Genomic DNA, 27,696 nt, shown 5'->3' with positions numbered 1-27,696 from the left:
CAAATGAAGTTTAACATTGACAAATGTAAAGTACTACATATGGGAAACAGCAACCCCAGAGCAACGTATCAACTCTGTGGTACTACACTGACAGTGGTAGAGAATGAAAGGGACCTGGCGGTGGTTGTGCAGGCAGATATGAAGTTTTCTGAACAGTGCAGACGGGCTGCAAGAGTAGCTCATGGTGTATTGTTGATGATATATAGGAATTTTTCTAGCAGGGATAAGGAGGTGATTATTCCCTTGTATAAGGCAATGGTCAGGCCACACCTAGAGTACTGTATACAGGTCTGGAGGCCTCATTTCAAGAAGGATGTAGAGATGCTGGAACGAGTACAGAGAAGGGCAACAAAATTAGTGAAATAACAAAGTGGTGCTCTTACGAAGAAAGGCTAAAGTTTCCATTCACTTTTGCAAACTGGATCACTTTTAACTTGAATTCAGTACGAAAATCTTTTCTGAGCCATTTCTGGGCAGAACGTGGCAAAACATAACCTAATATACCGGTAACAAGTGCGAAACAATGAGCGCAAAGACAACAAGCGTGAAAAAGCAGGAAATGGAAGTAAAAAATCTACAACCACTGTATAAGATGCACCCAGTTTTTATACCCCAAATTTTTCAAAAAAAGGTGCATCTGATACATGGGGAAATATGGTATTTTCTATATTAATATTATTAATAATTATTTATAATCATATGCATTTTTCTCCATTTCATTTTAACTATAGAGGGCTTCCATTGTTCTTTTCTTCTGAGCAACTCCACTATCGTCATAGTTCTCCCTCTGTTTATATTCTATTTTTAATCGTGTTCTCAAAATATTCTCTTTATAATATTTTCTTCATTATATATTACATTTTGGCCCAGTTTGATATTGCATAACTTTAAAGGTATTTAATTTTTCTTCTTTTCACTATTTTTATTCACTTTTCGGCTATTTGTTTGTTTTTTCGGCATTCGGCACTCAAAAAAAAATATATTACAGGCTAGTGGTGTTAGTTTCCACTTCTACTAACACTCTCACAGCCAAGGCCCTCTCTAAGAGGTTGGGTATTTACACACGTAGCTTGCCTAGCATCCTATAAACTCTTTTCCTTCTCTGTTTACTTTTTATTCTTCTTTCTTCCGTCAGCTGAACTATTAGTGCAATACGAGGGCGATTCGGACATTCTTACTTTTCTTATTCTTGCTATTTTCGCCTCTTTAATTTTTAATTTTTATTACCTTTTTCCCTCCCTTACCCTGCATCACTTCCTATTTCTATACCACTGCGTGTTACATAAATCACCCTTCTCAAAAACATTTTTCAAAACTTTTCATTTTAACCCGCGTGCATTTAAACTTTACTTGGACTTAATTTAATTGTTTTATTTTAACTTCACACACTGCGTTAGGGCTACCTTACTCATGGTTTTGGAGGTTTTATTTTTAACCCTCCCCCCCTTTTTGTATATTTCAGTTATATTTTAAAGTTCCTCCATCAACATGGGTTTGTATAGAAACGCAGTGTTTTGGTACATTGATCAGGTGTAGTCCCCTGATGAAATACCTGATCCATGTACCAATTTTATCTTATTTAGTTTTATCTCGTTTGCATCAATTTTTTTTTTTTTTTAACCCTCATTTTGATGCTCACTACATTTATTAATTTCTACTTCCCTTTCAGCATTTGTACATATGATTGGCCTGTTAATTCTACTTAATTCTACATTTTTTTTTTTTTTTTTTCCATTAGGTTCTTGATATTCTTTTTCTCTTATTTTCTTCTATTAGGCCTGGCACCTTGTGTTAATAACTTCTCCATCTTTTAGTATTTTCTATTAATTATTTTTAATTCTTATATATATATATATATATATATATATATATATATATATATACAGGTAACCCTTGTATAATACAGTAGTTTGATTCCTACAAAATCTCGTGTAATGCAAAACTGTGTTATACAGGACTAAGAACCAGTACAAAAAGGAAGGTTACATTCCAAAAGCTATGTTTTTTTTAAAATAACTATCAGAAACTTAATTTTTATAATAGTAATAACTTAATATTTTAACTTTATTTTTATAATAGTAGTAACTTAAATAGTAACTGAACAAATGTCTTAACTTACAAACTGTGATACTTATATGTCAGATAATGTATGTTCATTTAATTTTCTTCCTCTTCATCCCTGCTAAGCACAATCTCTTCTGCAGCATCTAGATTTTGTGTATCTTCTGCCCTCTTTAAAAGTCACGAACCACACACTTCGAAATTGCAATTTATGGTCTCAAACAAGCACAAGTTCAATAGCACAGAACCTAACCCAGGGATCTCCCAACAAAATACAGTGGACCCCAGCTTTAAAAATATAAAGCACAAATTTAACTTTATTACCTTACAATTAGCAAAGTTAAATGATATGTGAAAATCGGAAGAATATTTCCCACAGGTTAGCAAAATAAAAATAAATTTACACTATGTACATAGGTTAATTAATATGTATACATACTAACTAATTGATATTTCTGTTCACTGACTTTTTTTTTTTTTGTCGTAAAATTTAAAATAGTAAAAATGATAAGCAATTAATAACAAAGAACACGGCGCACACAAACTGCAACAAACATGACATGCACAAGTGAGATATGGAGTAATGAGTTTCTGAAAATTTATTTATGTTTTTTATATGATTGAATATTTCATGGAAGGGGAAACACATTTCACCACAATAACATGATAAACATGAAAACCCGCAGAATTCCAGCTATTGGTACTAAAGCAAGAAGATCGAGTTTACTACCCATTATAACTGATTAAACTAACAAGAAAAGACCAATAAACTGGAAATTGAAAACTGTTGTTATTGTTTTATGGCAGCAACCCCCAGAAATGTGCTTTAGAAAAATATAACGAAGGCAATAACGACTAGTGAGTCAACAGCAGCAGGGATTCACAAAAAGGAATGGAAACGTTGAAAATTACATCTAATTATAATAGCAGGGTTTTCCCAGTAAAAGCTCAAAAATACTGTGTTATGCAAGATTTCCAGTAATTCTCAAACTGTGTTAGAGTGAAACCGAGTTGTAGAAGTACTGTGCTATACAGGGGTTGCCTGTATACAAGAGGAAATATTTATGGTTATTGCTATGAATAAGCTAAATAATATATATCAGCTCCAAAAGAAATTTAAGACTGGTCTTCATTTTATTATTTTTTCCAAATTATTTAAAATCCTACCAGAAACAGTAGTTTAGTTGGCCCTTCATGCTGAGAAATATTACGGATCATCTTCATGAGGAGGGGGTCTTGGAAACGAAAAACTCGTTTCATTAGAAGCTTCAAACCATTCACTTCACATATCAGTTGTGAATTTCTTTTATTTGCAGACAGATTGATTCCCAAAGCAACAAGATGTAATGGTACCCTTTCTTCGGGACACTCCAAAATTAATTTCATAACCTAAAAAAAAATAAACTTCAGTAATTCTAAATAATACTTAATTTATTAAGAAACACCATAATTCAAGTCTTTTAAAATAACATTAACATGATAAAAAAATTCAAAACTGATCTACACACGACATCAAAATCTCTTGTATATCAAGCACGGAAAAGTATATCTGATATACTGAAGAAGTGTTTGATTGCAATGCCTGTTTGTATAGACCTAAACTGGGTAAAGCATTCTATATATCAAGTGATGTTTCAATTGACACTGGGAGCTGCTATAATTGAACAACAATTTAAAGAAAAACTGCAACCCATTGATTATCTTAGCAGAAAACTTAATTCTGTCAACTATTAAGAGAAGTGGCAAGAGAGGTAAGCAAACCTTCAGCCATAATTATGAAAGTATCCTTGGATTCTGGGGAGGTCCCAATCAACTGAAGATGTGCAAAAATCTCTCCTATTCATGTGTGTGTGTGTGGGGGGGGGGGTCAAAGAGTGAAGTGAGCAATTACAGACCTGTAAGCTTTCCAAGGAAAATAATGCAGTCAGTGGTGCAGGATCACCTCGACAGGAAAGCAATTATATGGAAATTGCATTAATTTGTTCAGTGCCAGCCATAATTCCGACAGCTGTAATCCTGAATAGCCATAATCCCGATGGTGTAATACCCAAAAATAAAAATCCCAACAAGCTATAATACCAACAGCACAAGAATAGTAGACTATTAATTCCAAGAATTAAAAATTCTAGGAATTAATAGGTTTTTTTTTTTTTTTTACATCATTGTTCTAGTTTATTAATTAATTGATATTTCTGTTCACTGACTTTTTTTTGGATATTTGCTTGGATATTTTCTTTTGAGAAATCTGTTGAAAAAGGATTACAGTAGGTAAGTGGATAGGTAGGATGGCAGTCCTATATAATAGTGAATACAAAATAGAACTTATCAGCCTTCTTGTCCAAATGGATGAAATTTGTGAAACCATTCCATCTCAAAAGGGAACAACAAAATTATACACGGATATTTAATGGGAAAAGATAAACATTGTGAGGATACTTATTTCTGGTGCTGTGAAAGAAAATCAGAAAATTGTAGAGCAATGACAAAATATTTGAACAGGCAATATCACCATCAAAAGTTTGAACATCATAATCATACTCCAGAAGTACTGTGCTATACAGGGGTTGCCTGTATACAAGAGGAGTACATCAAGTGCCACCACTGTTAAAAGCTATCACTGGGCAAATTAAGATGCATGCAAAACAAATGAAAAATCTGCCATCTATATTATTCAAGTCAAGGGCATTGCCATCCCTCAACATATTCAGCTGTATATGATGTCAATAAACACTCCCTACAAGAAAATAAAACGGGTGAGAAAAGATGAACAAATGGCAGAGCTATAATCACTGGACGAAACTGACATTCCAATTGCTTTGTGTGAAACATTAAATTTTAAGTTATTTCTGGTTATAGATTCTGTAGCGGGAGATGAAAGGATTTTTTTCGGTTTTTTTTATAATAAAAGTAAATGTTCAATGTTTAATTGCAGGCTCAATATTGGATTACGGACAGTACATTCAAAACTGTTCACAAAATTTTTTATCAGCTTTATACAATACATGCACCAGTTGGTTCTGGAGATTACTGAATTCTAACATTAGTTTGTGTTAATGACCAGCAAGAGTGAAGAAAGTTATAAACGTTTATTTCAAGATTTAACTAACTTTTCTGAAGGAAAGAAATTTAACTGCAACTACAGACAATATTAACTGATATAGAACTGGCTGCCATAAACACTTCTAAAAATGAATTTCCTGATGTATTGAACAAAGTTTGTTTCTTTCATATGGGGCAGTGTGATTGGAAAAAGATTCGAGCAAGTGGAGTGGCATTAATTATTTAAAATAATTAAATAACTTATGTCATTTCAGAAAAACATGCAATGCTTGTAATGCATGTTTCATAAAATCAGTGTTAAATAGTATGAACCAGAGCTGTAATGCTCAATACATTCTACGTTGATATCAATATTTGTAAAATAATAAGAAGTTTACCTCAATATAGTACGTAGAACACTTCCATATGATACTCTCCAGAAATTAAAACGAAAAACTTACATTAGAGTAAAATATAATTAAAATTCAATTTAACACAATAAAACTCAATTTAACATAATTAAAAATCAGTTTAATGCAATTAACAATAAGAAAATTTAATTAAAAGAATTTAACGAAAAAACGAGAAATCATTTTGCGATATTTTTGTTAAATTCTTTTAATTAAATTTTCTTATTGTTAATTGCATTAAACTGATTTTTAATTGTGTTAAATTGAGTTTTATTGTGTTAAATTGATTTTTAATTATTTTTTACTCTAATGTAAGTTTTTTAATTTTTCATTTTAATTTCTGGAGAGTATCATACTGAAGTGTTCTACGTACTATATTGAGGTAAACTTCTCTTATTATTTTACAAATAAAATCAGTGTAAATATAAAAACTACTGAATAAAATTAAGTTTTAAATTTTTTTTTCTTATTTGCTGTTACTAAGAGTGTATTATAGTGAGTCAGGATTTGGTTTGTCACAATTTTGGCTTGTCGGGATTACAGCCCTAAGGATTATGACTCTAACACGGATTTGTTAAGGGGAGATCTTATCTAATGAATCTTAAAATCTACTATCACGCAGTAACAAAGGAACTGGATGCAAAAAATAATTTTGATGTAAACTTAGATTTCAATAAAGCTTTGACACTGTTCTAAAGTGTCAAAGACTGCTGCACAAATTGAAGCAGTGTCACATTAAAGAACATTTACTACTATGGATGAATGGATGGATGAGTATATGAGGAGGATGAGAATGGATGGATGGCAGAGGGTATTATATATGGACACTGTTCTTCTTGGACTAATGGTTATTAATGGAATCCTTGAGGGTTCAGAACCGGATCCCTTATTTTTTTCAATATTTATTAACAATATTTATGAATGCATACCAAGTTTATTGTCTATGATAATTTTGCATATGATAAAGGTTGGCAGGGTGGTTAATGACAGAAATCAATGAATACTACTGCATCGAGGCTTAAAAAAATTAGCCAGTTCGGCTGAGAAGTGGCAGTTAAGTTCAACACTGATAAATATGATGTACAACACACAGGAAGCAGCAATCCTATAACAACACTGGGTGATAGCACACTTAAAATGGTGGAGAGCAAAAGAGACCCAGGGTAATTGTACAGTCCAACATGAAGTTCTCTGAGCAATGCTGACAGGGTGCTGATGGGGGTTCTGTCAATGATATACAGGAATTTTGCCAGCAGAGACAAGGAGGTGATTATCCCATTATATATGGCAATGGTTAGGCCACATCTTTGGTACTGCATATAGGTCTGGAAGGCTTGTTTTAAGAATGTAGATCTGTTGGAATGAATGCAAGAGAAAAGCAATGAGATTAGTCAAGGACACAAATGAGTACTCTTAACAAAAAAAAAAAAAGAAAAATTTTGTAAATTGCAGTGTCTGGAAAAACTAGGCACTGGTGAGACCTTATTGGAGTGTTTAAGACTAGATGGAGAGTCAGACTAACTTAGATGGATTGAGTAAACGAAATGCTGATAGCATCCTTACTCTTTCTTGGACAGTTAAAAAAGATGATTGCAATATAGATGTAAATGTTGTAAATATAGTTGTAAAAGGATGATTGCAATAAAGATGTACAAAAATTTGCTTTCCATAGAGAGTACTTGATAGAACTTCCATTGATGCTGTGGAACTGGGTAGATTGAATAAATTAATTAAATCAATAAAAAAGATAAAGATTTTTTTTTTTGGCTGATATTGTATAAGTTTGCTTCCTTGTATCATCTGCCACTATTACTAATGTTTGCATGATTTTTCACCTTCATTGCTTGTTTCCTCAATTAAAAAAATGGTTATGAAAGGTACATATTGTAAATTATAGGTGGTAGATAATTAGAAAGTGGGAAATTGTGTCACTGAAAATCTATTAGTTCCCCCTGCACATTTGCCTACAGGCTAAACCTTGCATTGAACTTAGCTGCAAGTTACACATCAATTATCAAAGATTGTGAAGGAATATTGAAATTCACAATTTAAGTGAGTGCATAGTGAAAAGAAAGGAACATTACTGTAAGAATTTGATAACATTGCACTTGCAAAGAGAATTATAGTGTAAGAAATTGTACTTCAATGAGGTGGTTATAAAATATTTCACTACACAAAGCAATAACATACAAATGAATGGGACCAACTTGAAATCACAGAGCAAGCTGGGAAATGGAGAGTCAGACTTAGAAACTGACATAACATACTGGAAACCATACAGAAACAGCACCCATAGAGGAGGTAATGACATCAACTAAACTGGAAGAGGCAGTCTAATCAGATCTGTGACACGAATATATACTTGTCAGAGGTCTGAGATAATGTTCCTGAGATATATATGGTCAGAGTTATGCATCCTGTGTTAAAATCTGTATTAACACTGCCATAAAAAATGCTTCTTGTTGATTGAGTGCTGTTCAATTTGGCTGCCATAACAATGAAGTTGTAAACTCTTTTAAAGTTGAAATTAATAAACTTATTAGGATTAGAGCCACTATGGCAGAAGTAGTGGAACAGCCCAGATAATTTCAAATTTACTTAAATTTAACATATTACATCTAAATTTTCCTTCAATACATTTCTTCTGAGGCTAAAATACCAGTGAAGGATTTTCAGTTCATATCAGAGTTATACTTTTTTATTTTACATACAAACTGGTGGTGTTATTTATGCACCAACATGTCTGGAATCAAGAAGGAAACTTGATTATCTGGTCATCAACAAAGTATAGATATCTGAAAAAATTCCAGATTTCCAGTTAAATAAATGTATTTTCTTTCAATATTCCACATGGCTACATAAGGTCAGAGGGTCTTTAAGATAGACTATATGCATATTACTGTATTTTTGAAGTAGTACATGGATTCAAACCTGCAGCATGCATTGCATGACTCTTGTACTTTCATACTAACCACACAGTTACAGTTGTTAGTATTAGTAGTCACAAATGATGCAAGAAAGGAAGCTTATAAAGCATCAGCAAAAAAAAAAAAAAGAAAACCCTTCCCACATCACCTGTCCATTCCCTGCAATAATTTGTTAGTTATTCCATGAATTTATTCAAACTACTTATTTCCACAACAGATCAAAGTTTGTTCCAACCACCTGCTGGCAAACCCCCACACATCTGTCAAGCAGCCATCCTTTCTCAATCTGAATTTATTCCCCCTCCTGTGTGTAGTCCAAACAAGAGGAAAAATGCCATCAGCACTGAGCTTGCTTAATCCATTGAAAGGATTAAACAACTCAATCAGATCATCTTGCAGGTGTCTCCAAGCACTGCAATTTACAGAAATGAAGCCTTTCTTGGTAAGACCTCCCTTTTCTTCACTTCACCAATTTCACTGCCTTCTCTGCACCCGTTTCGGCAGCTCTACCTCCTTCTAAAATCAGGCCTCCAGATCTGCATGCAATACTCAAGATGCAGATTATCTCTACTAGCAAAGCTCTTGACAAAACCCCAAGAGCTGTCCTAGCAGCCTTTCTGCACTGCTCAGAAAACTTCATTATAGGTGGTAGATAATTAGAGATAATTGACTGCACAATTAGCCCCAGGTATTTTTCATTTTCCACTAACCTGGGTTTAATGCCACATAGTTGGTACATTAATGCCACAAAGTTGGTACATTGCTGCTACCCATATGCAGTACCTTGCATTTATCAATAATAAACTTCAACTAGCATTTCTCATCTGCCTAATTTTTCTAGATCTTCTTGCAAGTAGCTTACTTTGATTACTGTCACTAATTACCAACCTTTGTATCATTTGCAAACTTAGACACTAAGCCTGATATACCATCATCAATAAATATATAAAATAGCAATGGGCCCAGCACCAAACATCGGAGGACTCTACTAATAACATTAGTCCACAAAGAGCAATGTCCATTAATAATTATTAATGGACACTGACAAAGAGCAATCTGTCTTCTCCCACTCAACCATCCCTTTATCCATAACAGTAACTTGCCCTTAATGCCACACTGCTCCAATTTGTATGGCAGTCTTTTATGTTGCAAGTAGCTTACTTTGATTACTGTCACTAATTACCAACCTTTGTATCATTTGCAAACTTAGACATTAAGCCTGATATACCATCATCAATAAATATAGAAAATAGCAATGGGCCCAGCACCAAACACCGGAGGACTCTACTAATAACATTAGTCCACAAAGAGCAATGTCCATTAATAATTATTAATGGACACTGACAAAGAGCAATCTGTCTTCTCCCACTCAACCATCCCTTTATCCATAACAGTAACTTACCCTTAATGCCACACTGCTCCAATTTGTATGGCAGTCTTTTATGTGCAACAGTATCAAAAGCTTTCTTGAAATCCAAGTACAGTCTGTCCTCCTATAGCACGATAGTTGCGTTCCTAGAAAACCTCGTGCAATGCAAAATCGTGCAATATAAACAACAGGCCCTATGGGAAAAGTAGGGTTAGGTGCCGACCACCCAAGATTGAACACACATTTGGAACCAAAACATTACCAAACACAATAAATAAGTGGGGAATTTTAATCGTTATAAAATACTTACGTATTTTATAACGATTAAAATACGTAATAAAAAATAATATTATAATTTTTTGTTTATTATAATAAATAATAAAAAATATTTATTTTTTTATTATTTATTATAATAAAGTATTTTTAGTATTTTTTAATACTAAAAATATTTTTTACGAATAAAATACGTATTTTATTCATAAAAAATTTATGTTAAATAAAACAGTCGTAATAAAATATTGCTAATGCTTTTGCTTCTATCGTAAGCAAACTTGTTTTTTGTTTGATTTTCTATCCAAACAGATGACAGCAGTTCCATCTCTTCCAATTCTTGTCTTAATCTAATGGATTTTAATTACACTTTGAGTTGTTCCCGCTATGAAAGTTGTTTTTATTTTCTCCGCATTCTTTGTAATTCTCAGCGTTGCCTCATTTATGTCTGTAGCACGTGCTTTCATTTCGCTCAAAGCATTTCACAATTTGATATTTTTTCTCTATCGACAGAAGCGGACTGGCCATAAGCCTTACCCGGGAAATCCCGGTGGGCCGGAGGCCTGTGTGATTTTGGCCATAAACCGTAGTATGAGGCCACTATAAATTTTCCCGGGTAAGAATTTTTGACACAGTCCGCCTCTGTTTATCGATATTGCTTTTTTTTTTTCCCCTCTGAATCTGCAGTGTCTTCGCCAGGACACTTCCTTTTCACACCTTTTAAGTATTTTACTAATTTTTAGGGAATAAAGCACAATTACAAAACGAGGAGGCACGCTTGATACACATAAACAAAGCTGGGCGCGTGTAGCAACTGAATAAACAACACCGTAAAGGCCAAGATACACTATTAACACCTCACATTTTACTAAAGCACATTTCTAGGGGTTACTACCATAAAACAATAAAAACAATTTCCAGTTGCGTTTCTGCTAGTGGAATCTGTTATAAACTGGTAGTAAACTCCATCTAATTGCATTTGCAATTATATCGATAGCTGGAATTGTGTTGGTTTTTACGTTATTATGGTGAAATGTGTTTCCCCTTCACTGATATAAACACATAAATACATTTTCAGAAACTTCTTCATTCCTATCGTGTTGCGTTCAGTTGGGGTGATTCCGTGTTCGACTGCCATTTCTTGTAAATACAAAGGCGAAATCGTGTATGAGCGAATTCGGTTCGTGTTATATAAGATAACGTTCCCCTATTTATAAATCGTGTATGATCGAATTCGTGTAATGTAAACACGTGTTATACGAGGACCGACTGTATATGATATCAAAATTATTTTCTGCATCCAGTTCCTTTGTTACTGCATCATAGTATCCAATCAGAGTGGTCAGATAAAACTCTCTTAACAAATCCATGCTGTGACTGCAGTATAACTACATTCCTGTCTAGATGATCCTGCATTCCTCCTTTAAGATGTAATGCAGTGAAATTTTGTTCCAGTGAAAATAATGGAGTCTTTTCTGACTACATTATTTTAGCTTAACTTCTGGAACAGAAGTTAAGGTCTGTTAACAAGTCTGTAATTACTCATGTCACCTTTTGATCCCCTATTCTAAACTGTGGATACATATGCAAATCTCCAGCCCATAAGTGCAGAATACAAAAACGCTCTCATAAGGACCAATGTATCATAAGGATTATTGTATGCTCACCAAAAATAAAATGAAAACAAGGTTTTCAAATCACATATTTGGCATCATCTGGTTCTAATATCCAGAAGACCAGAAAAAGCTCGGTATAGAAATTTGTCCTTGACAACATCCATCTCAAAAATGATGCCTGGAAAGCCATCAACACCACAATGTATTTAAAACTTATTCAAGAAATCCAGACTGCAGAATGTCACTTCCAAGATGACTCTCCACTATCAGTGGCTTAAAAGGGAGATTATTACTCACTACATTGAGTTAACATAAATGGATGACTATGAGGAATGCATTACCATATCAAGAATCCCACCATCTGCATCACAGTGATCAAGCAGAGGAGAAGACATCTCACTGAAGAGACAAACCATACTCACAGAATGGACTGATTACTGTCAATAGTGCATCAAGGCACTTTTAATGGACAGCAGTGATAGAAAATCAAAATCTTTTCAGGCAATGTTCATTCATCTGATATCAAACAGCAAGCCCAAAAGATTACAGCTGACAACAGGTAGAATTTTTAACTATTAATTATGTAAAGTTTTTTTGTCTTTGTACATGATTTTTTAACTCCACTTGTAAATACATAAACAATAAAAACATAATTTAACTATCTGTAAGAATTACATTCATTAAATTTTTTAACAAATGCACTTTTTTTTTTTATGTCAGATATAATGATCCTTCAATTTAGCCCAGCAATTAGCAGTCCAAACACTCATCATAAGTAAGCTTCACTGTATTTTCAAATGAAATTTGCTGCTATTACTTAAAATATTAAGTATATGGAGAAAAAAAACTTACTATGGGAATACAATCTGTATATGTAAACAAAGACTTGCAGCGATCATCCATACTTATATGATAAAGTATACATAACACTACAGTACGATGGCATTCGACAGCTAAAGAAGAAAAACATGTATTAAAACATAAGTCAAATCAATCACACTTTACTTCTGTAACCAAACATATTACTCTAGCAAATGTTCATGACTCATTTCAATCTCTATCTATATTTATCTAATAAGCTTATGACGTGAGTGCATTTTTTTTTTTTTTTTTCCTTTTATTAAATAAGCTATACTGATTTTATTCACTATAACAGTTAGCCATTTTCAAATAAATCAGTTAATATCAGGTGTAATGGCCACTTTTTTGAGGATTTTTACAAAACCATTTTTGAGAATAGGATTAACCTTTGCAGAAATGGTGATAGAAATCTATCAGTATGGAGACAAGATTATGAAGAAAATTAAAATGTATTTATCTTTCTTACCTCCTCCTCCTTTCACTCTAAGTCAAAACTTTTCAGTCATTCTTTGTAGCATAAGTAACTTTCATATAAATCAAAACAAGAGCAAAACTTTTAAACTAGATCATTAAAAAAAAACACATGACAATACTTACGAATTAAATTGACTAATTTGGGAAGCAGGCCCACTTTGACCATTGTGTTACGTAATTCAAGATCAAATGAAAGATTCAACAGTAAGCGAAGGGTTACATTCAAGAGATCCTCATGATCATTGGGTATCAACCTGGCTACTTTTTCTACAACATTATGTTCTGCCTGAAAAATAATCATGAGATATATATATATATATCATTTACAATTACACATATTTATCTTAAAAATTATGTTTATGGTTTAACTATTCATATTGTCTGTACATACATGCTAAGCACAATACAGTGTTTTGTTCCTTCTCTTTTCTTTTGTTCCTATCAAAAGAGACAAGTACCAACTTTGCATTTGCCATAAGCAATCAGCTATAGAGCAGCACACTAACAATTTACAAATACCACTCAGTAGTTCACAACTGTAAGTTCATAAAGGGAGATTAACTTTCCCATACACATAATGGTTTAATAGCAGATGCATATCAAAAACAAATTTTTGCATATCTTTGTTATGGTATTAGAGATACACTTTATTAAATTTTTTACTTCATATTTTAGTATTAGTATTAGTAATGGCCGCATGGTGCAAGAAAGCGTATGGCTTATGCTGCACCAGCCAAAAAAAATAAAAAAATAAAAAAAAGAGAAATAAATCCAAACAAAACAATGATAAAAACAAAAAAAAAAAATAATAAATAATAAAAATTAATAAAAAAAAAGGAAATTAAACCTATCGTCCTATGCGCTTCCCTTACCCGAAAGTACTATCCAGATGACCTTTGAATTTCCCCAAACTGTCGGCCTCTACCACCCATGAAGGCAACTTATTCCAGTAATTTATAACTCGCTGGCTAAAATAAAATTTCATGCAGTCCAATCTAAACATTTCCCCCCCCCGTAACTTGAATTTATGTCCCCTGGTTCTAGCATCATTTATAATCTTGAAATTTTCTTCCTCATTCATTTTACTGATGCCTCTAAGAGCCTTAAACACCTCAATCAAATCTCCTCTAAGGTGTTTAGTTTCCAAACTCTGCAACCCACATATTCAAAGTCTTTCTTCATAAGGACGCCCTTTTGCCGATGTCAAGAAGCTCGATGTCTTTCTTTAGGTGCGGTCTCCATACTTGAACACAGTATTCCACGTATGGTCTAACATAAGCCTTATATAATGGGATTATCACGTCCCTATCTCTACTTCCAAAAGTTCGATAGATCATCGATAGGACACCATGGGCCTTCCTTGCAACCTGTTTACAATGCTCAGAGAATTTCATGTCTGACCGTATCGTAACACCCAAGTCCCTTTCCTCCAGTAACTGGGTTTAGTTGAACTCCACCAAGTGAATAAGTTATTTTGGGATTACTGTTTCCCAGGTGTAATATCTTACACTTTGTTGGATTAAAGCATAGCTGCCATTTTTCTGACCATTCCTGAAGTCTATCTAGGTCTCTCTGAAGAAGCTCAGCTTGACAGTGATCATTAACTACTCTACCAATTTTAACATCATCTGCAAATTTAGACATCACGCCCTCTATCCCTTCATCGATGTCGTTTATGAAAATTAAAAACAACAGTGGTTCTAATACTGATCCTTGGGGAACCCCACTTCTTACATCAACCCAATCTGAGGAATAGCCATTTATCACAACCCTCTGCCTCCTGCCCTAAAGCCATCCTTCTATCCATCTAAGGATTTTCCCAGTGATTCCAACCTGTTCCAGCTTATAAAGCAACCGCTCATGTGGGACTGAGTCAAAAGTTTTGCTGAAATCTAAATAAACAATGTCAAAATTATTCCCAAAATTCAGTTCGTGAGTGACCCTTTCGAAATAGCGAACCAGATTTGTTAAACATGATTTTCCCTTTACAAAACCATGCTGAGTATCCTTGAGAATTTCAATTCGATCCAAATGATCCTGAATTCCACCCTTGATCATTGCCTCCATGATTTTCCCTACTACTGAAGTCAGACTGACATTTCGATAATTTCCAACTTCACTTTTAGAGCCACCCTTATGTATGGGAGATACATTTGCACTTTTCCAATCCAAGGGAATCTCCCCAGAGTCTAGTGATGCTCGCATAAATAGCCTCAATGGTTCAATGCACTCGCTTGCCGCCTCCCTTATAGGATATATTCCATCAACTCCAGGAGCCTTACTGGTCTGTAGGCTCGAAAGTTTTTTCATTAAATAATCTTGAGAAATTTCAATATCATTAATTACATATTTTTTAACTTTGCTCCCACAATTTCCCATTGCCACAAAAGGTTTTTCATTTGTAGATATCGATGCAAAATAACTGTTGAGTTCATCTGCAACGGCAGCTGGTGTATTTAATACTATCCCTTTCCCTTACGTAAAGGTCCAATTTGGTTTGTACGGCTCTTCTTGGCATTTATATATGTGAAGAATTCCTTATTCCCCCTCTTTGCTCTGTTTGCTAGTGATTTCTCATAAACTGCCTCTGCCTGTCGAACATTTTCTGTGGCTCTATTACACATAACCTTGTAGCTGTTCTAGGCTTCAGGACCTTTTATTGCTCTGTAACCTTTCCATGCCACCTTTTTCTGCTCAAGTAATGTGGCAACTTCACTATTCATCCAACTTGGAACCCTCCTCATGGAGTATTTTTTTAATGGTATATACGCATTCAAGGCATCTGTGATTAATGTTTTAAAAGCGTACCACAGTTCAAATGTATTCATTTTCTGCACGATATCTACCCAGTTAAGAGGCCATGTAGTACCTTAAGGCATCGTAATTTCCTTTTCTGAAATTAAAACCCATTCCTTTGCCTTTTACTTCTGCTACCTCTCTTGTCATCATCCACCGTAGAACTCCGTGATCACTTCCTGCTACTGGTTCCTCTACTGTCAGCCCTGTTATGTCATCTGATTCATGTGTGATGATGAGGTCTAGGATATTCTTTTCTCTAGTACTTTCTCTGACGTGTTGATACAATTAACAGTCAATCTAGTTGATTTAAAAATTTTGTTCCCCATGTCGAGTTTCCTTCCCATTTACTCCAATCAATTAGAGGCAAATTGAAATCACCCATAATAAGGAATTGACACTTACTTGCCCATTCCATTTGCATGTAGAGGCTTTTGATTAAATGAGTAACTTTCCCATACATATAATGGTTTTATAGCAGATGCATATCAAAAACAAATTTTTGCATATCTTTGTTATGGTATTAGTGATACACTTTATTATATTTTTTACTTTATATTTTATATAAAGTACAGTAAGTACAAGTATATCAGAGCATCATATTATGCAGAAGCAACAGACAAAGCAATTATACTGTTATTTATTTATGATAAATAAATAAATAAAATTATTATTTTATCTGGCAATGGTCTGGCTTTACAACTACTGAATTTGAGAGGTTATACTATATTTAATTCTTTGTAATGGTTTATGGTGTACTATATAATAACTATCAGGAAAAGCATTTTCCATTCCAAATTTACAAGATCAGTTTTTTTTTTAAATATGATAGTAGTAACACTTTTGCAAAATAAATGGTATACTATACTGTAGCAATTTTTTTTTTGTAAAACAAAAGCTTTACCATACTGTACATGTTTATACCACGTACAGTACTGTACATATGTATAAACATTAGATACATAAATGCTGATTTACTTTAAAGAATGACAACTTGAGGAATTGCTAATTACGGTAAAAAAAGTTTATAAGACTGAGCTCAGAGTTTGTAAATCAAATGCTTGGAGTTAAAAATTCTTGTTTATAAGACTGAAGGTTTGTAAATTGTAAGATTACCATCCTTCTAATTCTGAAAAGTCAGAACTGTCTCCATTAGATTATCTGGACTTGGAATTCCTTTGTTATACAAGAGCAGTGCTGTAGTCATGCATTAAGAATCTGCAGATAAAGGAACCACTAGGTGGCAGTGATCACAGTGTGATCACTTCAGCACACAGTGATCACAGTGTGCTGAAGTGGGATTTACTTAAAGAGGTAACTACCATTAGGGGTAAAGGGAAGGGTTATTGCTTTCGTAAAGGCGACTACGATGGTCTGAGACAGTAATGAAATTCTATACAGTGGGACCAAATGAAGACGTTACCAATAGCAAATTCAAAATGGGAAGCATTCAAAGAACTTATCTTGGAAGCTACTAGGCTTTACATACCAACTAAGAAATATTGTTCAAGGTTTAGGCCTAAATGGATGTCAGACGAACTAATAAGACATATGGCAGAGAAGAAAAATGCATGGGATACATACAAATTAATGCGTGACACAGAAGCCTATGATATATATATTGGTTGATCTGTAACCAAGTTACAAAGAAGGTTAGGCAGGCAAAGGCAGATTACGAGAAATCTTTGGCAAGGGATGCAAAGAAAAACAGCAAAGAGTTCTTTACTTATGTAAACTCTAGAAGGAAGGGGATGAATCAGATTGGTCCACTTGATATCGATGGGTCAACTGTTGATGATGCTGCTCAGGTAGCTAACAAACTAAATGAATATTTTGCATTGACATTCACACATGAGGAGTTATTCAGCGAGGGGAATGCCAGAGGTGTATTCAACTATGGCAGTAAGCTAGAGAATCTTGTAATAACTGAGAGTAAAGTTGAGAACTTGTTGAAAATAAACACAAGAAAGGCACCTGGGATGGATGGGATCTATCCAGTTATATTAAAGAAGGCAGCAAAGGAAGTAAGCAAACCCTTAGCCATAATTATGAGAGCTTCCTTGGACTCAGGGGAGGTACCCATAGACTGGAGATGTGCAAATGTGACCCCAATTCACAAAGGAGGATCAAAGGCTGACACAAGTAATTATAGACCTGTGAGTTTAACTTCTGTTCCAGGAAAATTAATGGAGACATGGTTAAAGAAGCACTGCAGGATCATCTCTACAAGACTTCAGTTATAGCTCGGACACAGCATGGTTTTGTTAAGGGGAAGTCTTGCCTGACCAATTTAATTGGATACTATGATGCAGTCACAAAAGAACTGGATGCAGGGAATAACTTTGATATCATATACTTGGATCTTAGAGAGGCTTTTGATACTGTTGCACATGGAAGACTGCTGCACAAACTGGAGCAGTGTGGCACTGGAGGCAAATTGCTGCTATGGATAAAGGGCTGGTTGAGGGGAAGAAGACAGAGTGGTAATCAATGGACACTGCTCATTGTGGACTAATGTTATTATTGGAGTCCCTCAGGGTTCAGTGTTGGGTCCATTATTGTTTTTTGTATTTATAAATGATATTGATGCTGGTATATCAAGCTTAATTTCCATGTTTGCAGACAATACAAAGGTTGGCAGGGTTGTCAAGGACACTACTGACACTATGCTGCTGCAACAGGATCTGGAATGGTTGAGCAGATGGGCTGAGAGGTGGCAAATGAAGTTTAACATTGACAAATGTGAAGTACTACATATGGGAAACAGCAACCCCAGAGCAACGTATCAACTCTGTGGTACCACACTGACAGTGGTAGAGAATGAAAAGGACCTGCGGGTAATTGTGCAGGCAGATATGAAGTTCTCTGAGCAGTGCAGACGGGCTGCAAGAGTAGCTTATGGTGTCTTGTCAATGATATACAGGAATTTTTCTAGCAGGGATAAGGAGGTGATTATTCCCTTGTATAAGGCAATGGTCAGGCCACATCTAGAGTACTGTATACAGGTCTGGAGGCCTTATTTCAAGAAGGATGTAGAGCTGCTGGAACGAGTACAGAGAAGGGCAACAAGATTAGTGAATGGAACAAAGGGGTGCTCTTACGAAGAAAGGCTTAAGTTTTGCAAATTACAGTGTCTGGAGACTAGGCACCAGCGAGGTGATCTGATAGAGGTGTATAAAGCCTTGAATGGTTTGAGCATGCTCAATCACCTGAGAGGGTATAAATTCAAATTGAGGAAAGACAGATGTAGGATAGACGTGCGGAAATTTGCCTTTAGCCAGCGGGTAGTTGGTTGGTGGAACAGACTTCCATCCCTTGTTGTGGAAGTTGATAGCCTAAATAAATTTAAGGCTCAGCTGGACAGGTATTTCGAACGAACGGAGGGGTGAAGTGGAAGTGGGTTTTTTTTTTTTTTTTTTCTTTTTGGCTGATGCTGAATAAGCTTGCTTTCTTGCATCATATGCCTCTACTAATGCTAATGCTAGTCACGCAGGCTTAAACCATGGTCACTCAAGTGCACATACTTATGTATCTTTGCACTTTGACCACTTGGCTACAGTAGCGTTAGTTGCCAATGGGCTATAAAATTCTATTTTGGAAGCAAGATGTTTCTCTTTCAGAAGATAGAAATGTTTGAAAGCAATTCAATATGGCAAAAAGCATAATCTGCTTTTGTCCAGTAAATAAGCAAATATTTTCTAAAATGGGTGGAGAAGAAGGAATATATAGCAGCAAGTAAAAAAATTAAACACTTTATATTAACTGAACTAACTATTATTAACAGATACATATTTTTTTATTTCCTCCAAAAAAAAAAACACCTTTTTTTATATTTTTAACCTTTCAGTGACTGTATCAGGTTTCAGAACACTAGAGGTCATGGGAAGACTGACAACAATGGAAAAATTCAAATACATCACAGCCATTTAGAAATACTTTTTGTAAATATTTTTTTCCTTGTTATTCTGGTGCAGCAAGTCTGATGGTATAATATAAAATAATATAGTTAATTAAATGTATTAAATTGGATACAATTATATTATATGTTAATATTCAATATTAATAAATATAATATAAAGCATTTGTAACAGATAAAAAAATGTAGAGACACTCTAAATGCAATTATATAAATTAATCAGTTGTAAAACTTATTTATATAATTGTGGAATACGGGTATGTCTGCCAGGGCCAAAGTAGGTGAAGTTGCTCTGCAACTTCACCTACTTCACATACCCTTGTCAATGCCACTCATGTCATCTTTTAAGGACACTAAAGGTGATATTGTGGTACACATTGTCAAAATTGACATTAAGAGTAGATATATGGAATTACGTAGCAAGCACAAGAAAATGGTGAAAAAAAAGTTTCAAAAAAATTAGGATAAAATTTGAAAGTGTTCACAATTCTGCCAAGACACAATAGGAGGGAGTATATGATGAGAGCTTCATCTATCATTTCAGCCCTGAAGAGATTGGGCAAGGCTCATGGAGTAGAAGTTTTCTCAGTGTGGTCTGTGTTTGTTAACAGAAGAGACTGCTTCTACAGGGAAGGGATACACTTGAATAGAATGTGTGCAAGAATATTTGCTGATGCTATTGAGGTAGTGTTGTGTGTGTGGGGAATACACAGATTACTAGATTAACAACAGCCAGCTAGAATAAGTACAGAGAAGGGCAACAAGATTAGTGAGAGGAACAAAGGGGTGCATTTTGAAGAAAGGCTTAAGTCCTGCAAGTTGCAGCATCTGGAGACTAGGCACCTGCAAGGTGATCTGATTAAGGTGTATAAGGCCTTGAATGGTTTGAGCAGGTTCAATGCTGATGGGATACTTCCACTTGCTCAGACTAAGAACCTGAGGGGGCATAGATTCAAATTGAGGAAAGACAGTTGTAGAATAGATGTGCACAAGTTTGCCTTTAGCCAGCAGGTAGTTGATTGCTGGAACAGACTTCCATCTGTTGTGGAAGTTGATAGCTTAAATAAATTTAAGGCTGAACTAAACAAATATCTGACAAGACCGGATGGGCGAAATGGGAATGGTTTTTTTTTATTGGCTGATGCTGTATACGCTTGCTTTCTTGCATCATATGCCTCAACTAATGAGGCCTTAAATGGAATGAGCAAGCTCAATGCTAATGAGATTATTCCTCTTGCTCAGATTACTCACCTGAGGGGACATAAATTCAAATTGAGAAAACACAATTGCAGAATAGATGTGCAAAAATTCACCTTTAGCGAGCAGGTGGTTGATAGTTGGAACAAGCTTCTATCTGTTGTAGCGGAGATCAGCAACTTAAATAAGTTCAAGGCAGAAGTAGACAAACATTTGGAGTGAATGGATGGGTGAAATGGGAAGGGGTTTTTTTTTTTTTTTGCTTGATGCTATATAAGCTTGCTTTGTTGCATCATATGCCCTACTAATGCTAAGTGGTTTCCAGGTTTGGAATAAATTAGGCCATTTTATGTTTCTTTAAGTGGCTAATGTCAGTAATGAATTTTCTGGTGGCTTCACCTTTGCAATCAGAGGACCAGAGGGTCTGCCATAAATTAGTAAATAAATTTTGACCACACACTCTTCTTATCCAAAAGGTGATTGTCCTCTGCAAGGGTGAAATACTGAGAAAGTTAGGTTGAATGCTTGACCTCGCTGCATGTAGAAGGCCACAGAAGGATGTCAAGATCTAGAGGGAGGTTCCCAGAGATCTTTGTACTGGAGAGCTGTAGTGCATGTGGTTCTGCAAGCCCTGGTCATAAGTAATAAGAAAAGTCACTAGATTTGGTTGACTTTGTTGGAAAATGTTATTCTATCCACCCTGCAAAACCATATGGGAGCACCATAACTTGTTATCGGGAGGGAAACAGCAGCAGCATACATGAGATTTATTGTGATGCAGGATTTCAGGGATGCACCCTGAATGAGAATAACTGGAGGTCTACGTATGTCCGGTCCAGAGTTCCCTTGATGAGGAGCATCTTCATTTTGGTGGTGGAGATAGTCAGCTTATGTAGTTCTGTCCAAAGTGCAAAAAAGAGCAGACAGGACATCATTTGCCCCCAACTCAAGGGCAGTATGGGTGAGATTTTCCGCATACGAGAACATGGTGGTAAGCTGGAAGGTGTTGCAGAGCCATTCATCCAGCACCATATATCCCACATCAATACACTGCGATTAATGCCACCTAGTAGTTCCTTTATCTAGAGCAGGGTTGTTCAACAGACGACCTGCTGGCCAGAATGAAGCCCACCAACCTTTCTTCGTTGTGGTAGATAAATTTAGAGTACAAAAACTAAAAACTTTTATGCATTGATATAACTGGTAACTCATTAAAAACATTCTATGTTGGTCGTACAGCACATTTAGCACCTTATGGTCCTGTACATTATACATAAATGCCAAAAAAGGTTACTTCAGTTCATCAATGCAATCCATTTCGGTCTGCAGCCCTTATATCTAGGTGGCGCTGTTTCAGCAGCCAGCTGTTTATCCATGGTGCTGCCCTCAGTGGCCACTGGATTTGCATATAGGTAGTGGCAAAGAAATATCTCCACCGGTTTGTGTGGTTGAAGAACTGTCTTTGCAAGTTTGAGCATAATTCACTGCAGGATTATAGGTAAGTAGTTAATCTTAACATTAAATGCACAATCATAAACCTCTACAAGTGTAGAAGTAAATTTATTGTTTATAGTGTATTATTTATTTGCTTCCAAGCTAGATGTGATTTAAGTTAACAATTTTAATGAAGTTGCCAAACAATATCTAATATGACTTGTTGTTTTTCTTGATATTTCCATAATAACCATAATGCTAATATCATGATAACATTTTACATAAACAATATTTGTCTTAAATGCACTCATATTTATATTTATTATTGATAAAAATTTCCTTATGTAGAAAAAATAATTAACATAAATTTTTTACTTATACTATAAAACTTATGGTATAAGTAAAGAAATTTATATTAGAGAAGATGATCCACTCTCATCTGGATCAATATATACATATGATAACGATTTGAGCAATAAAATGTAAGTATAATGTCAATTATTAATTTATTATTGTATGATTTTATATGTAATGCTTATTAAATAAGTAAATAGTTAGATATTATTTTACTTTGAAATTAGCTTATTTAAATATGGGCTTATTTAAATATGCTGATGGGATTCTTCCTCTAGCTCAGAAAAATCACCTGAGAGGGCATAAATTCAAATTGAGGAAAGACAGATGTAGGATAGACGTGCGGAAATTTGCCTTTAGCCAGCGGGTGGTTGGTTGGTGGAACAGACTGCCATCCCTTGTGGTGGAGGTTGATAGCCTAAATAAGTTTAAGGCTCAGCTGGACAGGTATTTTGAACGAACAGAGGGGTGAAGTGGAAGTGGGTTTTTTTTTGTTTTTTTTGGCTGATGCTGCATAAGCTTGCTTTCTTGCATCAAATGCCTCTACTAATGCTAATACTAATGCTAATGCTAAAAATAAAATATGTTATATGCAAACATACATTCACCGAAAAAAAAGCAAAACTGACAGAGAACGTTGTACATTCAATCCATCGGGGACCACTGACTTCTTTATAACTGAACACAATAACTGCTTGCTCTGTCTTGTTTGTAATGACAAAATAACTGTTAAAAAAGAATACGTCTAAGTCATATACAAAATACTGAGGGGGGAAAATTTAACAGCCTTCTGAATCAATTGAGAATCAATGATGAGTAACTTTGTGAAGTAATCACTGAAAAAGAATATTACTGAACAACAATTTTTCTTCAAAACTGCAAACCAGAATTTTGAGCAAGTAATGAAGATCAGTTTTTTGATAGCTGAAACATTATCTAAGAGGAAAACCACTCTCGGATGGGGAATTCATCAAAGATTGCCTTGGCATTTTTACATCTGTTGCATGTCCAGAGAGAAGGTCATTAGTCCAACAAATTAGCCTTAACCATCAAATAAGTGTTAGAAGAGTAGATGAGCTAGTATCTAGCATTAAAAGTACTTTGGTACAAAGAATTAATGCCTGCAAATTTTACAGTTTAAATACTGACGAGTTGGAGCATATCACTGATAACGCATCCTCAATTGGCAAGTCTTTTTATAAAGGTGCCACTGAAACTATGAAGTAGTTGAGGAACTTCTTGGACTTTGTCCAATGAAAGGCATAACAAAGGGTCAGCCCATTTTTGAAGAAGTAAAAAGTCTGTTGATGAAATTTAAGCTCAAAGAAAGTAATCTCTGTGGTCTAACACTGATGGAGCTCCTACAATTATAGGGAGGGTGAACAGATCTGTAAATTTAATGAAAAAATCAGTGTCACACAAAATTGACACTTATCATTGAATGATTCACCAAAGATTTTTCATTTAAAGCATGTGATGGAAGTTGTTCTTGTTTCCACAATTAATTTTATTAAATCACAAGGGTTTAATCATCAACAGTCCCAGGCTTTTCCTGAAGATTTGAGTCAGAATACAGCAAATAATTTTTATCAATAATGTTCATTGGCTTAGTAAGGCAAAGACATTGGCACGTTTATACTCCCTGATAGAAGAAAAAGGTTTTTATGAGAAACAAGGGAAATTATGTGAGAATCGCGGTAAATGTATGAGCATGTACAGCCTTTACCAAGAAATTAAAGCTGTTTCATAAACAATTACTTTTTAAAAAGCTAACCACTTCAAAACACTTTCAGCAAGACATGCTAAGATGATTAAGGTTAAAAAAATACTCAGCATTAATTAAATCTGAGTTGCTTTATATGTGAAATCAATAAGAAATTTTCAGATGTCAGGAACTGCAGTCTCAAGCTTAAAATTTTTGTTGATCCATTTAGCATAAGTGTTGATGACATAGGAATTACCTTTCAGTTAAAAGTGAAGTTTAAGCCAATAGTTATTTGAGGAGAGCTTTTGTTGAGAATGATATCATCACAAAGGATCCTTTTCCAACCTTTCAAGCCATGCTATTCAGTTCATTGTGCTATTTGGGAGCATATACGGAGGGTTGATTCAGCCTTTTGATAACAATTTTTTGACAGTCCTTTAAAACTACGAAATACCGTGCCGCCACCACCACCTGTTTGTTTTCCCTGCTCATGGACTATCCATGGTATCGCAATTTCTATTGAAGTAAAGCCCGCTGCAAAACTGCCAAGTCGATGTTGTCCCATTCCTGCTGGCAGACTTTATACAAACGTTCAACAGTTCTGGGGCGGCGGTGTCCGAGAGCTCTTTTCAAAAGTCTGAATGCGCAAAAATTCATGGGTGCAGCGTCAGGTGATTTAACAGGTATATCTTCAAATGGGATCGAACGAATACCTGTCACCGCTTCCATTCTCCGCAAAAAACTAGGGTTAGAACGTGATGTGGCTGGATGCTTCATCCTGATGCACCCAGACCTTTTCAGCATCAGAACTGTACAATGTGGGTATTTCACGTTCAAACAACGGCTGTAGAACTTCAGTCTAGTAATATACTGAGTTGACTTTCACATTTTTAGTGACTCAAATTTGCTGTTATAACAAAAACCGGCTACAACCATAAAACCTCGGCCAAAACTTTCCTTGCACTGATGCGCCCGTGTTGGAAAGACCTTGTCACCCTGTGGACGGTAATAAATTGCTTGAATTTTGTTGAAATAGGAGAGGTACACCCTCGCTTTGTCCAACGTTGCTATGAATTTCCACCTTTCAGCTGCCAGATATTTTTCGTAGAGTTCTCGAGCATTGACCCGCCACTCTGCAATGTGCCTTGCTCCTAGGTGGTGTACGAGGGCCGTGTGCTTCTTCTCCAGTTGCGAATTTTAGTTGATTATGCGACAAACAGTTGACTGGGATGTTCCCACACGTGACACTATAGCTCTTTGGGTTTTTGGATTTTCACAGACAATGAGCGACTGCACTTTGCGTACCACCTCCCTCGTTCAACTTGGAGCAAGTTGCAGTTTCTTCAGTGTTTTCCACCCACTTGCAGCAACTTCACGGAATTTTCCTTTGCCATTCAAAACCTTATGGATACCGAACTTGGATACACTAAAATTTTTCGACTTCCACCTATCAATAATTTTCACATAACTCTATCCTTCTTTGGAAAGTGCGGTTATATAACCTTCCAACCATGGGTCCAATTTCCGAGGTATGTCGACATTAAAACAACTTCTACAACTGATACACCTGGTCATAAGGTTTGGGACTGCACTTGCGGGAAAAAAAAATTTACATTGCTACCAATACATCACAAGCAGGATTAATATCAAAATCATTATCAAAAGGCTGAATCAACCCTCCGTATTGTTGTGAAAGTCTTTTATTGATGAAAAATATAAAGTCAAAGTCATGGTCATTATTGAGAGATGAACATTTATGCAATGCACTTCATATTGCTATGTCAAAAGTACCAGCGAATATTGAATTTTTATGCAAACATAAACAATCTCAAATATCTCACCAAAAATGTAATTTGCCTATTTAATGAGGTATTATTATTAAATAAATAATACCTCATTAAAATTATTTCTTTGCATTTGTAATTTTAATGATAAAAGTATTTTATCATTTATTGCCGTTTACATACAAGCGTTTCTAGGCATACACAAACGTCTTGATATGGCGTACATACGAGGAAACAACTTGATAACTGCAATATATCTTTGTAAATTTTTCTCCCTAGCCCAAGAGAAAGTTGAAAATTTCTGAATCTGGCCCCTCACTCATAAAAGTGGGACACCCCTGATTCAGAGATTGTTGTTGTTGTTTGTGGTTTTATGGCACAAGAGCTGCTTTTTAGCATTAGCATTAGTAGAGGCATATGATGTAAGAAAGCAAGCTCATGCAGCATCAGCCAAAAAAACACACTCCCATTTCACCCCTCCATTCGTTCCAAGTACCTATCCAGCTCAGCCTTAAATTTATTTAGGCTATCTTCCACAACAAAGGATGGAAGACTGTTCAACCAACCAACCACCTGCTGGCTAAAGGCAAACTTCCGCACATCTATCCTACATCTGTCTTTCCTTAATTTGAATGTATGCTCTCTCAGGCGATTATTCTCAGCAAGAGGAAGAATCCCATCAGCATTGAGCATGCTCAAACCATTCAAGGCTTTATACACCTCAATCAGATCACCTCGTAGGTGCCCAGTCCCAAGACACTGTAATTTGCAAAATTTAAGCCTTTCTTCGTAAGAGCAACCCTTTATTCCATTCACTAATCTTCTTGCCCTTCTCTGTACTTGTTCCAACAGTGCTAAATCCTTCTTAAAATGAGGCCTCCAGACCTGTATACAATACTCAAGGTGTGGCCTGACCACTGCCTTATATAAGGGGATAATCACCTCCTTATCCCTGCTAGAAAAATTCCTCTATATCATTGACAAGACACTATGAACTACTCTTGCAGACCGTCTGCACTGCTCAGAAAACTTCATATCTGCCTGCACAATTACCCCCAGGTCCTTTTCGTTCTCTACCATTGTCAGTGTAGCACCACAGAGTTGATACATCACTCTGGGGTTGCTGCTTCCCATATGTAGTATTTCACATTTGTCAATGTTAAACTTCATTTGTCACCTCTCAGCCCATCTGCTCAACTTTTCTAGATCCTGTTGCAGCAGCGTACTGTCATTAGTGTCCTTAACAACCCTTCCAAACTTCGTATCATCTGCAAACTTAGACATTAAGATTGATATACCATCATCGATATCATTTATAAATACAGAAAACAACAATGGACCCAATACTGAGCCCTGAGGGACTCCACTAATAACATTAGTCCACGACGAGCAGTGTCCATTGATTACCACTCTCTGTCTTCTCCCCCTCAACCACGTTGTTGTTTTGGTTTTTAGGAGCATTAGCAACTAAGGCCATATTGCT

The 27,696-nt window shown here is 35.4% G+C and overlaps 1 protein-coding gene across 1 annotated transcript in view; it reads right to left on the bottom strand.

Moving 5' to 3' along the window:
- Kap3 (kinesin associated protein 3) overlaps nt 1-27,696 on the bottom strand; it is a 383,344-nt gene that overhangs the window by 209,359 nt on the left and 146,289 nt on the right. Inside the window, exons 10-12 of the mRNA XM_090368616.1 lie at nt 13,151-13,313; nt 12,545-12,645; nt 3,229-3,450 (exon numbers count right to left, since the gene is read on the bottom strand). Coding sequence (XP_090224742.1) covers nt 3,229-3,450; nt 12,545-12,645; nt 13,151-13,313 — 486 coding nt within the window. The remainder of the gene's footprint in view (nt 1-3,228; nt 3,451-12,544; nt 12,646-13,150; nt 13,314-27,696) is intronic.

This window comes from Mastigoproctus giganteus, chromosome 2 (genome assembly GCF_048544385.1).
Source record: "Mastigoproctus giganteus isolate SK-2022 chromosome 2, ASM4854438v1, whole genome shotgun sequence".
Taxonomy (NCBI): domain Eukaryota; kingdom Metazoa; phylum Arthropoda; class Arachnida; order Uropygi; family Thelyphonidae; genus Mastigoproctus; species Mastigoproctus giganteus.
The sequence above is the reverse complement of the archived record's forward strand: the minus strand, read 5'-3'. Positions and strand labels throughout refer to the sequence as shown.